At 38.5% G+C, this 21,028-nt stretch overlaps 3 protein-coding genes and 1 long non-coding RNA gene across 6 annotated transcripts; 1 reads left to right on the plus strand and 3 right to left on the minus strand.

The window, feature by feature from the left end:
• Nucleotides 1,261–4,140, minus strand: LOC109725439. The gene is made up of 4 exons (XR_002220263.1): nucleotides 3,804–4,140; nucleotides 3,635–3,695; nucleotides 1,574–1,633; nucleotides 1,261–1,467 (listed from the first exon to the last, which is right to left on the minus strand). It is a non-coding gene; the product is annotated as an uncharacterized LOC109725439 (long non-coding RNA).
• On the plus strand, nucleotides 5,281–10,683 carry LOC109725780 (UDP-D-apiose/UDP-D-xylose synthase 2). Of its 2 annotated transcripts, XM_020255130.1 has the most exons (10): nucleotides 5,281–5,403; nucleotides 5,484–5,809; nucleotides 6,178–6,270; nucleotides 6,366–6,473; nucleotides 9,323–9,437; nucleotides 9,511–9,644; nucleotides 9,724–9,825; nucleotides 9,920–10,012; nucleotides 10,096–10,231; nucleotides 10,323–10,637. In XM_020255130.1, exons 2-10 carry the CDS (start codon nucleotides 5,534–5,536, stop codon nucleotides 10,436–10,438), a joined length of 1,173 nt encoding a protein of 390 aa, XP_020110719.1. In that variant the 5' UTR covers nucleotides 5,281–5,403; nucleotides 5,484–5,533; the 3' UTR covers nucleotides 10,439–10,637. The 2 variants fall into 2 exon arrangements, with proteins under 2 accessions (XP_020110719.1, XP_020110718.1); XM_020255129.1 differs by having other exon boundaries at nucleotides 5,340–5,809; nucleotides 10,323–10,683.
• Nucleotides 11,678–14,338, minus strand: LOC109725314 (uncharacterized protein HI_0077). Its single transcript, XM_020254454.1, has 4 exons — nucleotides 14,076–14,338; nucleotides 13,874–13,993; nucleotides 13,542–13,772; nucleotides 11,678–12,445 (listed from the first exon to the last, which is right to left on the minus strand). The coding sequence occupies exons 1-4, from the start codon at nucleotides 14,298–14,300 to the stop codon at nucleotides 11,954–11,956; spliced, it is 1,068 nt and encodes a 355-aa protein (XP_020110043.1). The 5' UTR covers nucleotides 14,301–14,338; the 3' UTR covers nucleotides 11,678–11,953.
• On the minus strand, nucleotides 15,764–20,583 carry LOC109725773. 2 transcript variants are annotated; one of them, XM_020255119.1, is made up of 5 exons: nucleotides 19,901–20,578; nucleotides 19,717–19,786; nucleotides 18,489–18,660; nucleotides 16,930–17,073; nucleotides 15,788–16,316 (listed from the first exon to the last, which is right to left on the minus strand). In XM_020255119.1, the coding sequence occupies exons 1-5, from the start codon at nucleotides 20,419–20,421 to the stop codon at nucleotides 16,057–16,059; spliced, it is 1,167 nt and encodes a 388-aa protein (XP_020110708.1). In that variant the 5' UTR covers nucleotides 20,422–20,578; the 3' UTR covers nucleotides 15,788–16,056. The 2 variants fall into 2 exon arrangements, with proteins under 2 accessions (XP_020110709.1, XP_020110708.1); XM_020255120.1 differs by lacking the exon at nucleotides 16,930–17,073 and having other exon boundaries at nucleotides 15,764–16,316; nucleotides 19,901–20,583.

The raw sequence follows: 21,028 nt of genomic DNA on the forward strand, positions 1-21,028 counted from the left end.
AGTATATACTACCTCCTAAACTAAAGAGGGCTCATTTCCTTAGACTTGATCTAGGTGTTCAGAAGTTTCATCCTCTCACTCTACCTCAAAAGGCTTTGTTGGATGTAACAGGTATGGACTAAACAAGGGCGGTAGAAGGTATGGAGGTAATTAATTTATACTATGAAATAAAAAAAGTATGCACACATGCTAATTGTTCAATTTTGGGTGCATATGTGAAATATCATCAAATGGCAAATAATTGGGAGGCTGGATTTTCGATCGTGGCTGGATTGGGGCCTAGGAATATGAAGGCTTCGATTGTAGTTTCCAAGGTTGGGCCCATACAGATGCCGGGAATAATTGTTGGTATCTGAGATTTTAAATTTGAATCCTAATTGATCTTATATTTTTAAAAAATAAATAAAGCGGCTAGCAAATTTATAAATAATAGTATAGATTTATTAATAATAGTAATGTGATAGCAGCACTGTCGACCAAGGGTATAGATAGATAAAATATAATAGTACAGTGTGTAAAGTGAAAAAAAAAAGTTATAAAGTACAGCATAGTAGATAAGTTATTTTATAATTTTTTTTATATAGGAATGCTTGTAAATTTGTAAATTGTAAATGAGCAGTGTTGGACTTTTCAAGGTGATGCGATAACAGTTACATTTGATCGAAAAGTTTTAAAATTAATAAAATTTTGAGTTAGATGATTAATTAAGATAAATAATTTATCTGTATTTTTTTTGTAGTTTGAATGTTAAATTGCTCTCAGTGAGTTTGAAAAAAAAAATTTTATAAAAAATATATATATATACCAATGTGTTTGTTTAAATAGACAGGTGCGGCACTGCCGCTTTTCTAGGTACCTTACGTATCCGTCGATTGATTTAATCACAAGAACGATTATAATTATCAGTCTAAAAATAATTAAGAATTGAAAAATAGATTGTTATTGCTAAATAGTGATGTCACTAGTGAAGTTACCTGTGCGGCCGTGCGATGCAACGGACAAATTTTATGACCAAAAAAAAAAAGAGCGGCACATCCAGATATTACATAAATGACTAAATAGAGAAGCTATACTAAATCAACTCACATGCAACAGGCAAAAATATGAAGAAGCAACAAAAAAAATTGGAGCACTTGATTCCAAGACCCTTTTTAAAGATTAAAACTAAATAGAGTCTGTAGATTTTATAAACAAAAAAATTTAATTTAATTAAATCTGTACTTAAAGGTAGAAGAAGTAGACGTCACAATTACCCGTTAAGAAAAGAAATGGCGTTAATCATTTAATACAACAATAAAATAAGGCTGATACTAAAATCAATATATAGTAATATCATCATAACATGTTAATTGTAATAGGATATCTATTACGCATATCCTTTAAATATTACAAAAATTAGGTCTTTTGATAGCTTTCGTGAGAGTACTTCACTCCTCTTCTTCATCAGATTCAGAAGAGTCGATTAAACTGCAAACAAAAGTACACATGTAAGTTATTTTATTTCTCTTCTTAAATGAAATACTAAGAATTTATTGTATTAATTCAATGAAAATTATTTTAAGATAATTGTTACCTGCGCACTTTTTTCTTCCCTCGTGATTGCTTCAAAACTTCCTCTGTCTTTGACTGATAACTTCTTGTGAACATAATTTTCAAAAGTGTGCATACAAAAGAATATAAAAAATCAAAATTTTTTGATGAAACAACTTATTTGGTAATAAAAAGAATATTATTAATTAGCCGTGGAAACTCTTTTTCTGCCTCTTGATTGCTTCCCAGTTTTCTCAGATTTGTTTAAAGATCTTACATATCATAGTTCACAAAGTTGTACAAAAAAAAAAAAAAAAAAAAAATCAATTATTAGTGACAAAAAAAACATTCAAAATACTATATAATAGGTACTAAATTAATATAAGTTTCCTCACATTGAAATTAAACTTCTTATTAGGTATTTTCATTCGAGTGGTTATTTTTTACTGTTTACGTAATTGTAAATATTGAATTTATAATTGAAATCTTCTTCTTTCCTAAAAATTAATAAGTTTCTCTCTCTCTCCCTCTCCTTGTTTCTTCCTCTGCAGGCAAGCTGCAGCTTCGGTGCTGCCAGCTGCACTGCATGGGAGCAGCAGCAGCTAGACTGCAAGGTCAGCAGCAGAGTTTTGAGGTGCAATTGAGCTGAATTGAAGCTGGAATTTGCCCAATTAGATCTTGCTCGAGTGCTAGCTGAGAGAGGAGAACTCTTGGACCATTTCATTTAGTTGGATTTCTAGTTAGTGAATGAAATTGATGCTTTTTGGATCTTGAAGCTGAACTATCAGCATATTGATGGCTTCTTAATCAATTTTACACCCGAACTTGATAGCTGTGTCTCGCTGATTTTTGCTGGTTTATCCTCCAAGTCCTTGAGTGGTGGACTCAATTCATACCTTTTTCTAGTGGAGTTCCAGGTATTTCGATTTAGAATCGTGAATCAAGTTGATTTTTGGATTCTTGTTAGAAATATCCTTGATTCTTGTGATCTGATTCTTAAATCTGAATTTTAGATGGCAAAAAGAGGCTTTGGTGGGGGATGTAATGAGGGAGTGAAGCTTGTGAACTCATTCCTCCAACCCAAGGACAACACAAACATAAGGGCAAAACAACATAGAAAGACACGTAGACATATGACGAAATTCCAGCCTAAGAGTAGACAAAGACATTGTGAAAATGGAGATGCAAAACCAAACTAAAAACATACATAGTAAGTCAGGAAAACCGGAAGGAAAAAAAAGAAAAGAGAGAACAACTTGTATCAAGTCTTCTACGTCAAACAGGAGAAAGGCTATATCTTGTAATAACCAGAAGGCGTTTCCAGATCATCGCTAGTCGATGCTGTTGTTTCTCCAGTAGTTGATGTTGCCGGATGTCTAGTGGGTTCTTCTTCCATTGGATCAACGTTAGGGGGGACTAATGAAGGCGCAGCACCTACCAATACTTTCCTTGATTTCCTTCGATAATTTGTTTCTTTTCTTCAATTAAAAAATTATAGGACTTTTTGAGAAGTTCAAAGTCCAAATTAATCATTTCATACTCATCTTGAAGTTCCAAATGCTCTTCACTAATACGATCATATAAGTTTTTATAATATTTCTTGTCCTCCAAATTAACATCTCTAACTTCAAAGCCAATTTATTACTAAGCCTCTTAATAGCTACACATGCGGCATCCTCTTGGGTTTGATTCGCCTCAGAAAATGGAGCACCATGACAGGTAATTATCTCCATAAAGCGGCTACTTCTGGGTACTTCAACATCAACATGAGAACATAATCGACCATCAGTAAGTACGGTCATGCGGTACCTCGGAGGAGGTAAGGAAAATTGAACGCATATATTGTGAAGTAACTGGCGAAAACTGACATTGACATTAAGGGAAGAATCCATATCTGCAGGCAAATAGCAAATTGCCAAAAATTACAGAGCGACGGTATATTTTAGCATAGTCGTTTATTTTAATTTAGTTAATACACACATAATCCATTAAATTATAGATGTTTGGAGATATACTTATAGGAAAAACACACGAAAAGATGTAACATTCATTTAAATTACAAATAGACCTAAATTCAAGAGCACAAAATTGCGCAAGTACTTACAGTAACACAGAAGCAACGCAAAAGCGACGTAGAACACCTGTTCGAAATCACCGTCCCTTTCCTGAAAAAAAAAATGTTAATAAAAAAGAAAATTAAGGTTAATGCTGGATAGAATCATGGATAGATAAAATTGAAAAACTTAAAATAACAGAATAACTTTATAGCTTACGGGCAAAAAAAAAAAGGTTATCAGATGCAGGTAAAATGACTGTTAGAGCTGTCATTATATAACCGAATGGATAGTCGTGGGGGTATAGGAATCGGCAGCTCGAAACGCTTCGCCATGGTGGATTAATCCAAATTCGAAAACGGCGAAGAAAGACGAAACGACGATGGAAGAAGTCGGGGTGAGGGGAGGGATCCATCGTGCCTAATTCCGTTTGGAGGACGCTTCGACTCCAGCTCTGAGAACGGCAAAAACGGAAGAGTAAACGACGATGGAAGAAGTGGGGGTGAGGGGAGGGGTCCATCGTTCAAGCAAAGAAAGAGGGCACCACTTTTAGTTCAGGCAAAGAGGAACCTGGTTCAGTTCAAGCATCGATTCGGTTCAAATAATTAAAAGAAGATTTCGGTTCAAAGAAAGAGGGTGCTGGTTTGGTTCATGCAAAGAGGAACCTGGTTCGGTTCAAGGCATTGGTTCGCTTCAAATAATTAAAAAAAAAATTCGGTTCAAAGACAAAAACATATGGATCAATTGGTCTGGTTCGATTGGTCTGGTTCCAATGATTCAAGCAAAGAAAAGGGAACCGATTAGGTTCAAGCAAAAAAAAGAAAAAAAATTTCAGTTGGTTTGGGCATGTTGACCCGGTTTACTATATATATATATATATATATATAGAGTTGAGTAAGAATATTCTCAAAAGTATCAAGAGGTTGGTGCTTTTGAGGTTTTAACCCTTGGATGGATAAATATAAGGTTGGGATGATGGTGGTAGGTGGTGGTAGGTGGAATAGTGTTTGATCCAATAGTTATTAGTAATCAAGGAGTAGATCCAAGGACTAGAAATCTAAAAGCACCAAAGGGGTGATACTTCTAAAAGTATTATAGCTCAATTATATATATATATATATATATATATATTGGTTTTAGCTAGGAACCCTAGCCTGTACCCAATCAGCTAACAACCCCTCTCTTATCAGGGAGTGCCACATGCATCTCTTGTAGAANATATATATATATATATATATATATATATGGAGAACTTGAACCGGTTTGGATTGATACCTACATTAAAAACAATCCGATTCGGTTTAAATAAAAAAAAGGGAAACATATGAAGTACTTGAGCCGGTTTGGGTTTGTGCACACACCCAATAAATTTGGTTCGGTTCAACCAAAGAAATGTCATTCCGGTTCTGTTCAACTCAAGAAATGTCACGCCGCCACGTGGCAAGATTAAGAGAAATAAAAATAAGGTAATATATATATATATATATATATATATATGGAGAATTTGAACCGGTTTGGATTGGCATCTACAGTAAAAATAATCCGATTCGGTTTAAATAAAAAAAGAAGGAAATACATGAAGTGCTTGAGCCGGTTTGGGTTTGTGCACACACCCAATAAATTCGATTCGGTTCAACCAAAGAAATGCCATTCCGGTTCGGTTTAACCCAAAAAATGTCGCACCGTCACGTGGGAAGATTAAGAGAAATAATGATAAGGCGTAGAAGATTAGGCAGCACCCTGGCACACTATTAAAGAAGCGCAATCGCCCCTGGAGCGAGATCTGTTATCGTGCTACTCTCGTCGCTCCGGAAGGAAGGTTTGTGGGTCGTTTCCCCCTCCCGTTCCCATCTCCATTGCCATTTTACATTTCGAATTCTCAGCCGAGGATTCTGGCAGGTTGGTCCGCCCGTCGATCTCAACTCTCAAGTAGAAGAAGCGGATTTAAAATGGCGTCGGCGACTGGTGCGACGAGGCTGGATCTGGATGGGAACCCAATCCGGCCGCTGACGATCTGCATGATCGGGGCGGGTGGGTTCATCGGGTCCCACCTCTGCGAGAAGCTGATGGCGGAGACCCCTCACAAGGTGCTCGCCGTCGACGTCTACAGCGACAAGATCAAGCACCTCCTCGAGCCCCCGCCGGGGCACGGCCGGATCCAGTTCCACCGACTCAACATCAAGAACGACTCCCGACTCGAGGGCCTCATCAAGATGTCGGATCTGGTGAGCTCCTGCTCGTCTTTCCTTCCTCTTTTTATCTCTCTCTCTCTCTTATCTCTCTCTCTCTCTCTCTCTCTGTGTCACTTGCTCCCCCGCCGACAGGTCCCTCCCTCCCTTTCTGCAGCTCCCATTGGCCTCCCTTTCTGCAGATCCGCTTCTCCCCCTTTCCCTGGATGCTTTCTTCTTATTTGCTCCCTCACCCGTACCTTCTTTCTTCCCTCCCGCGGTTTTTCTGATTTCTCTCGGCTTCTGCTTCTTCCTCTTCTTCGTTCCTTAGGGTCTACTATAGCGTTGTCTCGATGGATTCCTTAGGGTTTGGTGGGAGGGAATTTTCCGTTTTCATTGCTAACCTCTCTCTTTTAATAACGCAGACGATTAACCTGGCGGCCATCTGCACCCCCGCCGATTACAATACCCGCCCACTGGATACCATATACAGCAATTTCATCGATGCCCTTCCAGTGGTAAGTGTTGCGAGTCTCATACAGATCCGATCCAGATCTCTGCCTACTGTCTCCCTAATTTCCCACTGGCCTTGTGCCGTGGCATCACAATGCAGGTTAAGTATTGCTCTGAAAACAACAAGCGGCTCATTCACTTCTCCACTTGCGAGGTGTATGGGAAGACTATCGGAAGCTTTCTCCCAAAGGATCACCCTCTGCGGCAGGTGATATTGCCCTCTTTTTTCTCTGTTCGTTATTATGTCTCACACTTTTCTGTTATGCTCTTATCTGTATGAACTGAAGAAAATGTGGAAAAGAAAAGTTATATATCAACAAGTCAAGTTGATTACTGTTCATGCCGCCTTTCCTCGTGAAAACTAAAAAAAGAAAGTTGAAATCTGCAAGAGCAGTTGCAGATCTGTAATGGTGTTGTAGAATATTTATGTGATTTCCACAGTAATGGTATGTTTGGTGTTTGAATATGTATTTAAGCTGGTCCTTGATCTACTACTAGCTGGGAACATAGTTTAAAGTGGGTCACAATTTTCTCTTGGAAAGAGATAATGTCACTTTCACTATGCTTATTTGTATTTTCTTTTGGTTGATTAATCCTGAAGCTGTTCATGAATTGAAATTCTAGCATCCGTACAAGATCTAGTTAGTTACAACCGAGCAAGTAAAAAGGTGTTATGAAGATGGAAAACCATGCATCGAAACTTGTTTATCTTCCAATATTTTGTCTTTGTAAGCAGCCAACATCATGTGTCAGACATTTTCTTTATTGTTTGGAATAAGCTAAAGGCAGTATAATTGTTACAACTGATTATTATGCTATGGCTTTAGTTGGGGTTAAAAGGTCTAGTTCTTGGTGCTGTTTTTGAATTTATCGTATGTTAGTTTACGTGGTGTACCCTATTATAGTTTCAGAGTCCAAGTGTATTTATTTTATTTTCACATGTACCACTTTAACTCTTTTTATACCACATAGCAAGAATGTAGCCTCGATAACAGGGAAATTGTGTAGTTTAATCATTTATGTCAATGACATAAATGCTATTCATCGAAGAGTGTACTACCACCAATTAGGACACACTATGTTGGTTCCAAGACTCTTCGTATTTCTGTTTATGATTCTACCGGAGCTTTCCATTTCCTTTAAAATTTGTTTCACGACTACAAGGAAACTTCTAACTAGAAATGAAAAATATGTTGACCAAGTGATTATGCTATTTTTATTGGAACATTAAGCTACAGTACTTTTTAGTTGCTTCGATCCACTTAGAGACATGATTCTGTAACTGTATGACAAAAATTGCTAGGTTGTAGAACTCCAAGCTAGTCCAATGTGACTATCCACTGACCCCTTTATTGACCTATTAAAATACATGTTTGCAGTAAATTATGCACGATATGTTTATGTAGTAATGCTATAGGGATTTCATACATAGGTTTGAGTTACGTAACAAAATGGTATTTCATTGGCATATTAACGTTATGAATAAAAGAGAAAATTATATAGAAGAAAAGAAATGCAAGGTTATTTTGTGGCAAGGCTTTTTTGTATTGACATAAAACTTTATTAAAAATTATTCTAATTGTTAGTAATACATCTTTCACAAAGTGTGTCCTCTATGTTTTATTAACATGAAGCTGCTAGCTCACTACGTTCACTTTAGACTTTAGAGCACCACCACTTTATTTGAACTTTGAAGTACTAATTAGATTCAATAAATCAATTTTGCCTCCACCTTATTTCCTTATTAATTGGTTTTTGCCTCTGTAGTTTGATTTGCACTTTTATTACTCTAATGGAGTAATTATACATGTGTATTTTAATCTGGGAGCTTTTAAAGATGAGTGTGGCTTAGGGGAACGGGTTAGTAACAAAATAAATTTTAAAGTTCAATTTGCACCATTTATCACTCTTTAAATAGAAAAAGCAGTTTATAGTCGAATCGATTGTGGAGTAGATTCTGAATCATAATGCAAATGGAATATGGGATAGACACCTTAGATTGAGCCTTTATTCTTTTCTGCGTTGGTGCGCCCTTCACGTGAATCGAACTCTTTGAAGATGGGCATGCAGAGTCCTACACTTTACTGCATGTTTCTCATATATGTGTGTCTCCTTTGCCATTACAAAATCTGTGTTCAAATTGGCCGTTAGTGAGAAGACTGTATGAATTGAGTACAAGTGCACTACTTCCATAAAAGTATTCAAATTTTGAAGTTGTTTGTTGACACTTTACCTCATGCGCATTATTTTTGGTCGATTAAGTAAGTATGGGATTCACATATCATGCATTTATTTTTTTTCCCCCTTTTCTTATATTTGTTTTGTCAGTGCTTTTGTTCCTCATAAATCTCATGTTGCATTTTGGGGGAAACTTATTGACTTTTGACTGATAACACTCTTTTAAGTCACCTTTTGATCCTATTTGTGTCCATTATGTTAGTCTTCTTCATGTTCATATATGCAAGTTTGTCAAAAGTTCTGCTAAATGCTTTATTACCATGCAGCACTTTGGCACTTGCCTTTTAGGCAACTATCAATAGACTAAGTGATGAGAAAACTAGATGGCTTTCAGCTATCTAGGTACCATCTAGGTGAATACTCACTTTTCCACTAATTTTTGCTTGCACTACTTTTTTATTTATTCTTTTAGAAGTTTAGCTTATACGGACAAAAAATGACAACCGCATAACCTCTTTTCAACTCGCTTATTGCATAGGAAATTATCTTTTGTCATTCCTAGTACATCTGAAGGTCAACACTTCTAGGATTAGCTTTTTGTGTCTTTTTTGAGAAGTAATGCTTTCCATTATCTAAAACAAGGATGATGCTTCTTTAACGTAACATGTTTGCCATTTTTGAGAACAAGAAGCTAATATTCTATGTGCTAGTGGTAAGCTGTTCAAGTTGTTTCATCTCCTCTCTATTAAGTCTTAACTCTATTAATAGCTATATGAGCACTTTTTTCTGATAAAGTCACCATTTGTCGAGTTTGTATTAGGATTACATTATATCTTTCTTCTCTTTTTTCACTGATCTTATCTTGTTCTACTGAAGTAGCAACCGGAGTTCTACGTGCTCAAAGAAGATGCCTCGCCATGCATTTTTGGTCCTATTGAGAAGCAAAGGTGGTCCTATGCATGCGCAAAGCAACTTATTGAAAGGCTAATCTACGGTGGGTTTTTATGCCATTAACATATTTATTCTTTTTATCTGTGGTTAGTGTGCTAAATCTGAACCCTCTTCAGCTGAGGGTGCTGAAAATGGACTTGAATTCACCATCGTGCGACCTTTTAATTGGATTGGACCAAGGATGGATTTTATTCCTGGAGTTGATGGACCTAGTGAGGGTGTTCCACGGGTTTTGGCATGCTTCAGTAATGTATGTTCTTATGATACTTGCATTTCCAGCTTAATTGCCACGCCATATCCTGCTACCGCTTACCACGATGTTCATGCAGAATCTCCTCCGCCAGGAACCTCTGAAGCTTGTTGATGGTGGTCAGTCCCAAAGAACCTTTGTGTACATCAAGGATGCCATTGAAGCCGTTCTCTTGATGATTGTATGATTGCTCTATTTTTCTCCCTTTTTAATCTTTTTTCTTTTGCAATAATTTACGTGATATGGAAAACAAACAAATTAACTTTGTTCCCAAGGAAAATCCTGCTCGAGCCAATGGTCAAATCTTCAATGTGGGAAATCCTAATAATGAAGTCACAGTTAAGCAACTTGCAGAAATGATGACGGAGGTATCATATGTGCTTGATGCTGAGCAATAGCGCATCTCTCTCTCTTTCTCTCTCTCTCTGTGCTGAATGGCCTTTATTCATAGGTGTATTCGAAGGTGTCAGGAGAGCCACCATTGGAGGTACCAACAATTGATGTAAGCTCCAAAGAGTTCTATGGTGAAGGATATGATGATAGTGATAAGCGAATCCCTGATATGACCATAATTAATAAACAACTTGGTAATTGCGATTCAACCTTTTTCAATCTCATATTTTCTTATAAAAACAATTACCAATCGAAATGTCATGATTGATGATTATAAAATTGTAGGTTGGGAACCAAAGACACCCATCTGGGACTTGCTGGAATCAACTCTGACCTATCAGCACAGGACATATGCAGAGGCTATCAAGAGGGTTATGGCAAAACCTGCTGCGTCATGTTAGAACCAGATCTTATTCCCTCTTATAGACATTCCCGCCTACCGTAATTGTTGCGTATCTCTTAATATTCTTTTGGAAGAGACTCCGCATGTGTAAGGTAGTCATTACAATTTTCATTCGTGTCAGTAGATGATTTCCGAATATTTCTATGGAATATGTTGAAGTGTTCTGAGGGCATTACATCTGGACACGATTAATGATATGATGGTGGAGATATATCAGGATCTGCTGTCAATATTTGTTGCCGAGCATGTTTTCATTAGCTTTTTGAGGTGTGAGCTTTTGATCACCTGGCAGAAGAGTAAGGAAAAAAAAAAAAAATCCATTGTTTTCAGTTTTCTGGAGGTCTTTCTTCAAGAGTGCTCCTACCCTTATACCTTAACTCTTTCCAATGACTTGGGCTCACTAAGTTTGCATATAATAATATACCAGAAACTGATAAATTGAAGATCTCCCAGCAAATTTATAAGAGACCTTAAGACCAGCATTCTGAAGACCAAAGAACAGGGCGGATTAATAAGGGACTCCATAACAACGATTAAATAGTCGTAAGCAGTAGGTGGACCAGGTTCGGCAAGAAAGTTTCCCGTCCGAAAATTTTGGTGAAAAGGGGGGAGTCGTTTTATTGGAAACTGATTGGAAGCTTTGCCGGAGCTTTTTGAAGTTAAATATTATTATTTTTAAATTATCTAATAGTTGCATATTTTATCCGAAAAGGACGGACAAACAAAAGGAAAAAAGGGATTATCTCTTTGAAATTTGAAACAAGGGGCGCTTCCGGTCGAGGGCCTATCTCCGTCCGGCCCGACTTTTATTTATATAAAAGGGTGTAGTAGTAAAAAGTGGATTACCTACAATCCCTATATATAGGATATTCATTTGGTAATAAAAATAAAATTTTGAAAAAAAAAAAGGTTTACTTCTTTATTTTTTTGGAAGTTGTTGCCCATTATTTTGGCCGGAACGCCTTACAAGTTAAAACCTAACCAAGTTACCAAGAATAGATAAGTACATCCATCTATATACCCAATTATATAAAATTTATATTAAAACATGTAATGGCAAGCAAGAAACTAGAATTTGTATTTCGAAAATTTTTAAAAAATGATGCCAAGCAAGGCCTTGCAATTACATTATGTTTTTTCGCTTAGTTTTTTCCCTAAGAAAATGATATCGTTCCACATCTGGCTTGGAAATGCATTCCAAGCTAATCTATAATAACGAGATATTTGCATCCCAGGCTAATCAACAATCCCAAACTAATCAACAACGAAGAGAATTAGAGTGCTCCATCCAAACTTACATAATATTTGTATTAAAAAAGATTAGCGATGCCAAACAATGCCTATAATTTAATGGCAAACTGACAACGCAAACTATGATGACCAGCACACCGTCCTGCTGCTGCACTCGAGAATGCTACATGCTGACCGAGTAGGTCAATTTGCAGCACATTAAACAGAGAAAGATTAAGAGGAAGCTCCCATAAGAGTAGCGACAATATAAAAGAAAATTGTTCTATCCAACTCTCAAACTCTTTTCTTTAAAGGCCAGAGGTTCATACCACTCAGGTCCAAACCCAGCAGCCTTCCTTGCCTCGGCATTGAAAGGGGGTTTTAGTGGGCCGTGGAAACATCCTCTAACAACAGCATGAAAAGCATGAATAACTACTTCTTCATACTCGGAATCACTCTTACCGACTGCTTCCAAGCCTCTCGAGGCTTTCTCTTTGTCCACAGATTTAGCCACCAGCTCATCATCATTCATACAGTTCCTAACACCTTGCAGCTTCTTTCGTTGGGATCCAAGAGACATTGGAACCTGCTCATCTGCAAACTTAAATATAGGAGTAGGTGTCCTAAGGCACAAATACCTGAACCATCGGACTCCAGCAGCACAGTGTGTTATTTCTTCAGGGTACACCACGGTTTCTAGTAGCTTTGCTGTTTGTTGATCCCCTGCTTTGCGGAAACGCAATATGGTAGTGGGAAGGACATCTAAACCTCTAGCCTGTGTTTAAAATGTATCCATCAACAGCAACAAGAAAGATGTACAGTATAGATGAACATGCATATGAAAGAATAGAAAAGCCTATAGCGCACACAACAGGTGTCCTAAAAAAGTGCCAAGGGAGCATCAGGGTCATAACGCCAGCTCTATGAATCAAAAAAATAAGTTGACAAAATGTAGCAACAGAAAAGGAGCATGTAAAAGTATACAATGTGGAATTTAACAAGATTTAACCTATATAACGCTAACAATTAAGAACATTGAATACAATCAATGTGAAGAAGCAAATTGAGGCCTTCTCAAAAACTCTTTCTGTAATCAAGTTTTTCTCCATATTCCATTATAGGATATGGGAAGATGTGACCTTTAAAAGCTTATTAGTTTATTTTCTCTACAGTACAGTATCAAAAAGGCGAAGGTAGAAATCAAAATATTTTACAGGAAATAACGATAAATAGGAATATGGAATTAAATGAAACAATATTGTCTCTTGGACCTCAACTAGATCAACCATTCTAGGACTTAGAAGCAACAATTGAGTCTAAAGGAGCACTCACTCAACCACTGCTATGAAGCTTCACAAATTTAAATCAGCCCAAAACTAAACAAGTGAAACAGGACCTCCAATGTAAGGTAGTGAAAAATATCAACTGTAACTGTATGCGTCCAACGGCTGTTGCACATGAAGAGGATCAACATGAAGCAGCTGCTACAGATAGGATTTCTTAAAGTCGATTGATTGACCAGCAAGGTATCTTCCTAGAGTTCTTGTAGAAATGATGGATTAAGATAAGTCAAAGTCAAACAAACTCTAAATAAGATTCCTACGACCACCGCTGCCTTGAAATCATTTGCTTAAAAATCACTCCCAGTGCAATTCTTTGCGCAACAAATATTCTTGATCTATAGACTGCAAACTTCTCTTTCCTTGTATAGACTAATCATTATTAGACTCATGCTCCTCGAAGTTACTATTATGCTCATTACACGTGCCAATCAATGACGGTTCAGGTCTGAGGACGGTAATTGCATCGCAGGGTAAGAGAATGATTCAGAAGATGGAATGAGATTAGAAAAAGGGTGTTTGTTGGCAGACCTCGTGGACACAGTGCTCGACAGCGAGGCGTGCGAGGAGGCAGTTGGAGGTTTGGATGGCAGAGTCCCATAGGCCGTCGTGGGCGGGGAAGGCCCCGTAGAAAGAGCCCAGTTCCTGCAGGCGGCCAGCCAGCAGAGTGAAGTGGCGACCTTCGTCCTGGGCAACCTTGACAAAGTCGGTGAAGAACTCTACGGGCATCGCTTCCTGCCTCCCGAACCGGGCGATGATGTCCTGTTCCAAGAACGACAAAGAAGCCGGGAAGCGGTGAGGTGGGGAGGGAGAGAGAGTAACAAGGGGAGCAGCAGCAGCAACAGCAGCAGGCAAGCACGCACCCATGAGAGGTCGATGGCCCAGCTCTCGGTGTGGACAAGACTGTGGAGGATGGCTTGGCGACTCTGAAGGCTACCGGCCTTGCCCAGCTTGGGCATCTGATGCGGAGGCAGCAGCTTCACCTGCAGATGCGAGATGGTGACGGTGCGTCAGAAGGATCGACAGAGACAGAATATCATCGAGGGATCTACCGAGGCGGAGTACGTTGGAGAGCCTCGCAGGCCGATGGGGTGGCGGAGGATCAGGAAGATGGGGATGGTAAGAGATGGAGATAGCACCCTGCAGCCACCGCGTTGCCGCTGCCTCGCCCAGTCGGGCCTTCTCCACAGGATCCGCCGCATTCAGAACCTCCAATGCCGCCTCCACCAGCGTCTGCGCATGCACCTGCGCCCTTCCCTCCCCCTCCCCGCCGCCGCCGCCGTCCTCCATTTTTCCCTATCAATTCAGCTATCGGTCCACGCCCTTTTCTCTTTCCCTGTCCCCGTCCCCGTCCCCGTCCCCCTCCCCTGCGCCTAACATACCGCGTCACATCCCCGACTAAGCACGTTGTCGTCACGTGACATTATAAGAAAAAGGGTTTTTTTTTTTTGTTTTTCTTTTTTAACATCAGGCAACCTCAAAAAATTATTTTCATAACAAATCCTATCAAATTTATAATTATAATTTTTGTTCTATTCCTGAGCTACCTAAGCGTCACGCAAGTAAGAGTGGAGGTGCCGAAATAAGTTGAACACAGTAATTCGTTTACGGTGTTTAAATATGACGAATGATTCACCATATATAAGTATTGAAAATAGAAATATAAATATTAAATATGGTGAATCATTCACTATATTTGAACTTCATCGTATTTAACTTAACGCCCCTCCTCAACCAGCCTGCATGGTACTGATGTGTCGTCTGCGTGGCGAAAATAGAACCAAAATTATAATTATAAATTGAAGATGAAGTTATTTGTAAAAAAATTTTTTAAAGGGGCAAAATACAAAAAAAGCCCTAAGAAAAAAATTAAATTTCGAAGCGTGTGATATGTATCTAATTTTTCTGGAGTCCTATATAAATGTTTATGGTTTTCTCTATTCACCTCACGTGCTAATCTTTATCTTTTTTTTTTTTTTTTTGAGAAAAATCTTTACTAAATAATTTGATAACAATTCATACCGGATGTTTGATTAACATAAATTTATTAATTGTTCAAATAATAAAGTATTTTTTTCAATTTTAAATAATAATTTATATAAATCGAAGTCTATGGGATCAAAACTTTTTTTTTTTTTCCCTTCTTTTAGACAGTCTAAAATGCCTAAATAGTTAAGGAAAATCGGGGTAAAATTGGACAACAATGTCATACACCGAAGGGCGATTAGTAATCATCATCATTTACATTCGTTTTTGCCTCATCTTGTTCACACTGCATGGGACAAATTACTTGCAATATATACAGGGATGAAGCTAGAAATTAAAATTTTCGGGACCAAGATTTAGATTTGATAAAAAAAAAAATTGACCTTAGATAGTAAGAAAAAAAATTATCAGATTCATTGATCAGTTATTAGTAGCAACAATAACGACAATATGTTCAAAGAGAAATAAGACCGTAAAAGTTGAAGGACAAGAATAAAAAAAAAATTGAAAATAAATTCAGACACAAATTTTGTAAAAAAAAATTAATTTGGCGTCCTAAAATTAAAATTTATAATATTTTAATTTTTATTATAAAAAACTTTTATGTGATTTTTAAAAAATTTAGGAAGGGCCATGGCTACTGTAGGGGCCCTCAATGGCTCCGCCCTTATATATAGACTGTAACCTGCAAAGAATGGAGGAATGGGCAAACGCAGAAGCTGAGAAAATCTACACATTCAGCGCAATGAGAACTAGGAAGAGATGCCTTTTCTAAATTAATAAATACTTAAAACCGAAGTGGAGAGCTAGGTTGTCACTGTGAAATTTAGCGTTGTATCATTTTGGCCACTTTTGAGGCTAACCAGGAGGGACATCGTCACGCCACATTACAGTCCAGCTTCACAAGAAAGTTATATAACGAAGGGAATATGTACAAATGCTAAGCATATTATTGAAGAAGCCGCATTTCATCAGTTTTAATTTCTGCATTGTTCGGATCTCGACTTCTTGGGCTATGGGTGTAAAATTGATGAATCAAGACTCGTATTAAATACAAAAATCAGACCGGTGGAGGAGGCAAGTCCAAGAGGAGCCAAAACCCAACGCAGTCTTCTGAATCTAGGCACTCTTGTATAGCAAGGAAATGCAGACCTCCGCATGCCTTCTTCGCCGCTTCCCACGCTTCTGCCTCCTGGGTTGTTCTAGCACTCTTCTTGTAGGTGGCATAGATATACCGAGTAGAAACTCCCACCGATAAAATCAGGCAACCCCTGTCTATGTCTGTTTCTACGGAAGAAACCTCCAGACCATTCATCCAAGCTGGTTATCATGACAAAGTTATTAGGGGGAAAAAAAGGCACCCTTTTTTTCGCACAGCTCATAAAGACAGCAAAAAAAACTACTGGAAGAATTGGGTTTTATAGAGAGAATTGGGTTTTATTGAGCTTTCAAAAGTTTCATGATCCAGCAGCTACAAAGCATTTCATACATAACATAGCATTTACAACTGTAAGGTCAACTTTATAGATGGAGTGCAAAAAACAATGACTTAATGCACGTAAGGTACTTGTTTGGCCCAGAGGTGCATACCAATTTCAGAATGCACCGGACTGCTGTCAATAAAAAGTCCAATATAATCATCCTAATGCATTAAGGAAAACCCTAATTATTTTTCTTCTTTGCATTAATGGCCAGTATATTATTTAACCGAGTTAATGCACGTGTCAACATAACGCAACCTCCACTTTTTTTTATCCCGGTTTGAGACGCATAAAATTATTTCGATTTCCTTAATTTTTATATTTGACTGAGATGGTGACCGAAGTGAAGATAATTTACTTAAGTTGATGAGATCTAGACTATCACAACAATGATCATAATACCACATCAGCATATCTCACAAGTGTTTAAAACAAATAAAGTGAAAAAGTACCGGCTAGAGGTTTAGCTCGTGATGATGCAACAGCAAGTCCGGGGACTAACGTTTTGTTCTCAAATTCGAAACCCAGAAGATCTAAATCTAGACTTCCACCAAAGGCATATCTTGAGCCTAATGATGAGAGCTCCTCCTTAATAGCTGAAAATCAGAAGACCACAAAGCATGAGTAAGCGGACGAAGTCAAGATTTCACTTGTGACGGTTGGGTGAATAAATGAACTTGTTCCGTAAAATGTTCTTATTATAAAGAAAAACTGCACCTCTCCTTGCAAACAGGATATTCCCACACAAGAAGGCTGACCTATAAAGTGTCTCATTTTTATTTTCTTCATATATTTTATCGTTCTACAAGTGTTCGGTGCCTTGCATTTTGCGCAATTGAAATATTATAATGCCAAAGAAGAAAAGCAAACAGATGCAGTCATGTCTGATGTTTGTGTGAATAGATTTATCAGATCTTCCACGGAATGTCGTTGCTGATTATGAACAAAAGCTGTACTTCTTGTAAACCCGTTGATTACATCAATCAAGATATTCCTCCTATACAAGAGACTGAAAAATAAAAGCCTCTATATTTTCCTTTCTCTTTCATATTTTTTATCTAGAAATATTCCGTATCTGCATTTTGCGCACAAACACGAGAAACTGAATATCATAATTTGCGGCAAAGATAAGGAATAGGTGGGAAAATCTATATGAATTGTCTTGTTTCCTGGAGAAGATGCAAGACCCACTCAGTTGCCGCTAGGGCTGGGACAGGAAAGGGGTTTTTTGGGGGTGGGGGTGTTTGTGGGTGGGTGCAAGATTGCAGAAAAATAGTGAATATTTAAGCAAAAAACTTATGTGTTAATGTCATCAGCACAGTAAAACATATTGCAGGAAAAAAATCGGTTATGTGCTTGATTTTCAGGTTAAATATTATGACCTGAAGCAGGACAGGTGGAGACTCGTAAATATTATGACCAATCAGGAGGATACAAAGTTAGCCGTCTATTCTTGTATTTGTAGGAATATACAAACAAAAGGAGGTAAGCAGATAGAAACAACTTAAAGAGTTTCCAAAAGTGAGATTCAAGAAAAGTGGGGAAAAGCAACCTATGTTGGGTCCAATTTATGGAAAAATTCTCACTGTGAGAGGAACAATGCCAGACAAGGTTTAGAAAGAGTAAAAGCCAATAAAATTACTTGAGATAAAAAAAAAAAAAAAAACTAATTTCCTCCTTTTGGTAGCTAAGGATAGTAGAAATATGATATAAATTTTCCATCTTCAAGCCAGATTACTGAGGTCTATGTCATACCACACTGGGGCTTTTGATTGGAGCTGAGCTAATCTTAGCCCAAAGTCAAAGAGTTTACTGACTCTATATTCATGACATGTTCGCTATTTACTTGACATTAACATTCTAAGAGCTTGAAGAGTTATTTCTATGCAAAAGAACACTCATAGCGACCCAAAATAAATGCCTAGAAGAAATGAACTAAACAAAATTCAAGAAAAAACATGTTCATGAAAGCCGCATGGAAAATTTCGCTTAAATGAAGTAGTGCAAATACCTGAGAAGGGCAATTGGACAAAAGCCCATCTGTCTCCGAAGAGGTTTTCAGGAAGATTCATGGGGAATGGATTGTCTAACGATAAAAGTGGCTTTAATCTTGGTTGGAAACCAGGATGCCTGCTGTACACAACCTCGTACCGCTCTTCTAGCCATAGAAGCAGTGATATACACTAAGACCAGAAAAAGATGATCAATACAACAACATAGTTTCTTGAAATAAGCTAGGCAAAACTGACATCATTGATCCAAAGAGAAGAAACACCGGTGTAGGCATTGCTGCCAAAATGATACAGAAGGCTTTTTTTTTTCTTTTTTTTTTTTTGAGAGAGAGAGAAATGATACAGTAGGCATTTTAAGACTTAAGAAACCATGGCAAAATCCAAGGGAGTTTAAGAATGAAATGAAGCTAAAAAGGCAATTTCATTATTCCAATCTTCACCAATTTTAATCAGTTTAATTGAAACTTCTCAATAAATTTGACCTCCTTCCCCTCGCTGTTTCTTTTCCTCTATTTTTATTCTTATGCAACTGCCGCTCCTCCCTCCATCTGCTTACACTAGAACTCTTCTTCTTACTTACTCTTGTTCATAGTCAGTTTACAAGCAGGGGCGGATCTGAGTAGATCCATGGAGGGGCATGTGCCCCCCTTAAATCTAGAAAAAAATATTACACTTGTATTCAGCTGATGTAAAATCTAGTGTAAAAAATTAAAATTTTCCTACGCTTGGTTTCGACCATTTGATGAAAGGAGTGTCATAATAAGAGCACTTGACAACCAACGTACCCAAGCTTAGTTGCTAGTTGTTTCAACAGTAACATATATAAAACAGTTAAACTTCTGCAACAAGTAAAGTGCGTACTTATGTTATGCATACAGAGCACACGCATGTAGCATATGTTGAAATTTCTTCAGTATTTATTGCACCCCTCAATCCTCATAAAAGTAAAAGTAAGTTTTGGCTCCGCCCCTATTTACGGCATAAATCAATCAACTACATTCCCAAGTGTAGGCCGTGCATCAATTTGATAAAGAGGCGTATTAGGATCAGTTCCAGCGTTCGCATCAAATTTGTCTGAGAAAATTGGGACTTGCTTCCTAATCCTATATAGAAGCAACTAACAACTGCAGGGGAGTTATGGGGTAAGATTAGTTGTGCATCTGAGCAATTGCATCCTTGATGGACGAGAGACTCAAGACAAGGGGAAATTTCAGGGGAGTGGGATACCCGTTTACTGGGAATTGGTTTGATGCCCAGCTCGTTACAGGCTTTTGTAATAATCGTCACCATCTGCGACCTAATAGCAAAAACCAGATGTAGCATGAGCTTATAATTTTCCAAACAATTAGAAGATGATTGACAGGGAGAGGGGAGGGAGAGGGAGAGAGAGAAAGAGAGCAGGCGGCGGGACCTGAAGAAGCGGATCTTGTCGGGCAAGGGGACGCCCAACGTGGTGGCGACGGAGGCGATGGCATCCTTGAGAGTGACGCTGTTGATGACGTTGTTGGGGAAGTAACGGGTGTACTGCAAGGACAGGGTACGATCGCATACGACGAGCTCCCACACCTTCTTGCCCCGCTCGTCAAGTATGGGCCGCGAGCAGAAGTCCAGCTCCCACTCCCGTATGCTTCCGCCGTCCGCCTCCGGGTCCAGGTACCGCACCTCCGCGCACGGGTCCACCTCCTCCTCTTCCGCTTCCGCTTCCGCTTCCGCCGCGCTCGAGGGCCTTTTCTCTGAGATGGAGGAGCCCGGCGCCGGTGCGGAGGGCCGCCGGTGCGTTCTGGTCCTGGGAGGGAACCGTCGTGGGAGGGCGAGTGAGGGGGAGCGCGGGAAACGGGACGCCGTGGAGGCCGACGGGGAGACGCACTTTGCAGCTTCTCCGCCTCTGCCGACCGGGGGGGGGACTGCAAGTCTAAATCCCACAGTCGCCATGGACTGCGAGGGGCCCTGCCGCTCCCCTCCAATGCTCCCGACGGAACGAGACGTTATCCGCAGCACCGCCCGCTGCACACGCTACTCGATTTCCCAACCTCCTCCTATTTTTGCCTTCTTTACTAACGCAGAAAAGTCGTACAAAACAATTGCGATAAGAAAGTCTTTCTCCGACCGATATTTTTAACTATATCATCTCGTGCTGTATTTATCCTTATAATAAAGTATACAAATTTTAAAATACCGTTCTTTAATTTGAAATTTTGTTATATTATTATTATTTTTATGGAAATAGTCAGTTATATAGCCATAAACGAAACAAACTGGCCTAATCCCCTACTTCACACTTTACACTGTTTTAAAGATTAAATTTTTAAAATTTGTATATATATATATATATATATATATATATATATATTCCCTAACCTTTTATCATCCTAAAGTTAAAATCTTTAGTCGGTCAACTATACAACTGCATCTCCTTTTAAACTGACGCAAAATAACACACAAAAGGCCCGTTAACTTTAGCATCTGCGAACGATAAACAAATGGTTATAATTAAATTCTGAATTGCTAGGGGGGGCAGATTGCGCCTGGAGGTTCAGAA

This window comes from Ananas comosus, linkage group 20, assembly GCF_001540865.1.
Source record: "Ananas comosus cultivar F153 linkage group 20, ASM154086v1, whole genome shotgun sequence".
Taxonomy (NCBI): domain Eukaryota; kingdom Viridiplantae; phylum Streptophyta; class Magnoliopsida; order Poales; family Bromeliaceae; genus Ananas; species Ananas comosus.

Excerpts from the sequence above, each read along its gene's own strand:
- LOC109725773 (XM_020255119.1), bottom strand. The coding sequence starts at position 20,421 with ATGGCGACTGTGGGATTTAGACTTGCAGTCCCCCCCCCGGTCGGCAGA. Across the intron at positions 18,661-19,716 it reads AACCAATTCCCAGTAAACGG|TGTATATCACTGCTTCTATG; the intron begins GTATCCCACTCC and ends TTCTGGTCTTAG. Across the intron at positions 17,074-18,488 it reads TGTCCAATTGCCCTTCTCAG|CTATTAAGGAGGAGCTCTCA; the intron begins GTATTTGCACTA and ends TCTGATTTTCAG.
- LOC109725780 (XM_020255130.1), top strand. The coding sequence starts at position 5,534 with ATGGCGTCGGCGACTGGTGCGACGAGGCTGGATCTGGATGGGAACCCA. Across the intron at positions 10,013-10,095 it reads TTGCAGAAATGATGACGGAG|GTGTATTCGAAGGTGTCAGG; the intron begins GTATCATATGTG and ends CTTTATTCATAG. Across the intron at positions 10,232-10,322 it reads CATAATTAATAAACAACTTG|GTTGGGAACCAAAGACACCC; the intron begins GTAATTGCGATT and ends ATAAAATTGTAG.
- LOC109725314 (XM_020254454.1), bottom strand. The coding sequence starts at position 14,300 with ATGGAGGACGGCGGCGGCGGCGGGGAGGGGGAGGGAAGGGCGCAGGTG. Across the intron at positions 13,773-13,873 it reads GGGCCATCGACCTCTCATGG|GACATCATCGCCCGGTTCGG; the intron begins GTGCGTGCTTGC and ends TTCTTGGAACAG. Across the intron at positions 12,446-13,541 it reads TCGAGCACTGTGTCCACGAG|GCTAGAGGTTTAGATGTCCT; the intron begins GTCTGCCAACAA and ends TTTTAAACACAG.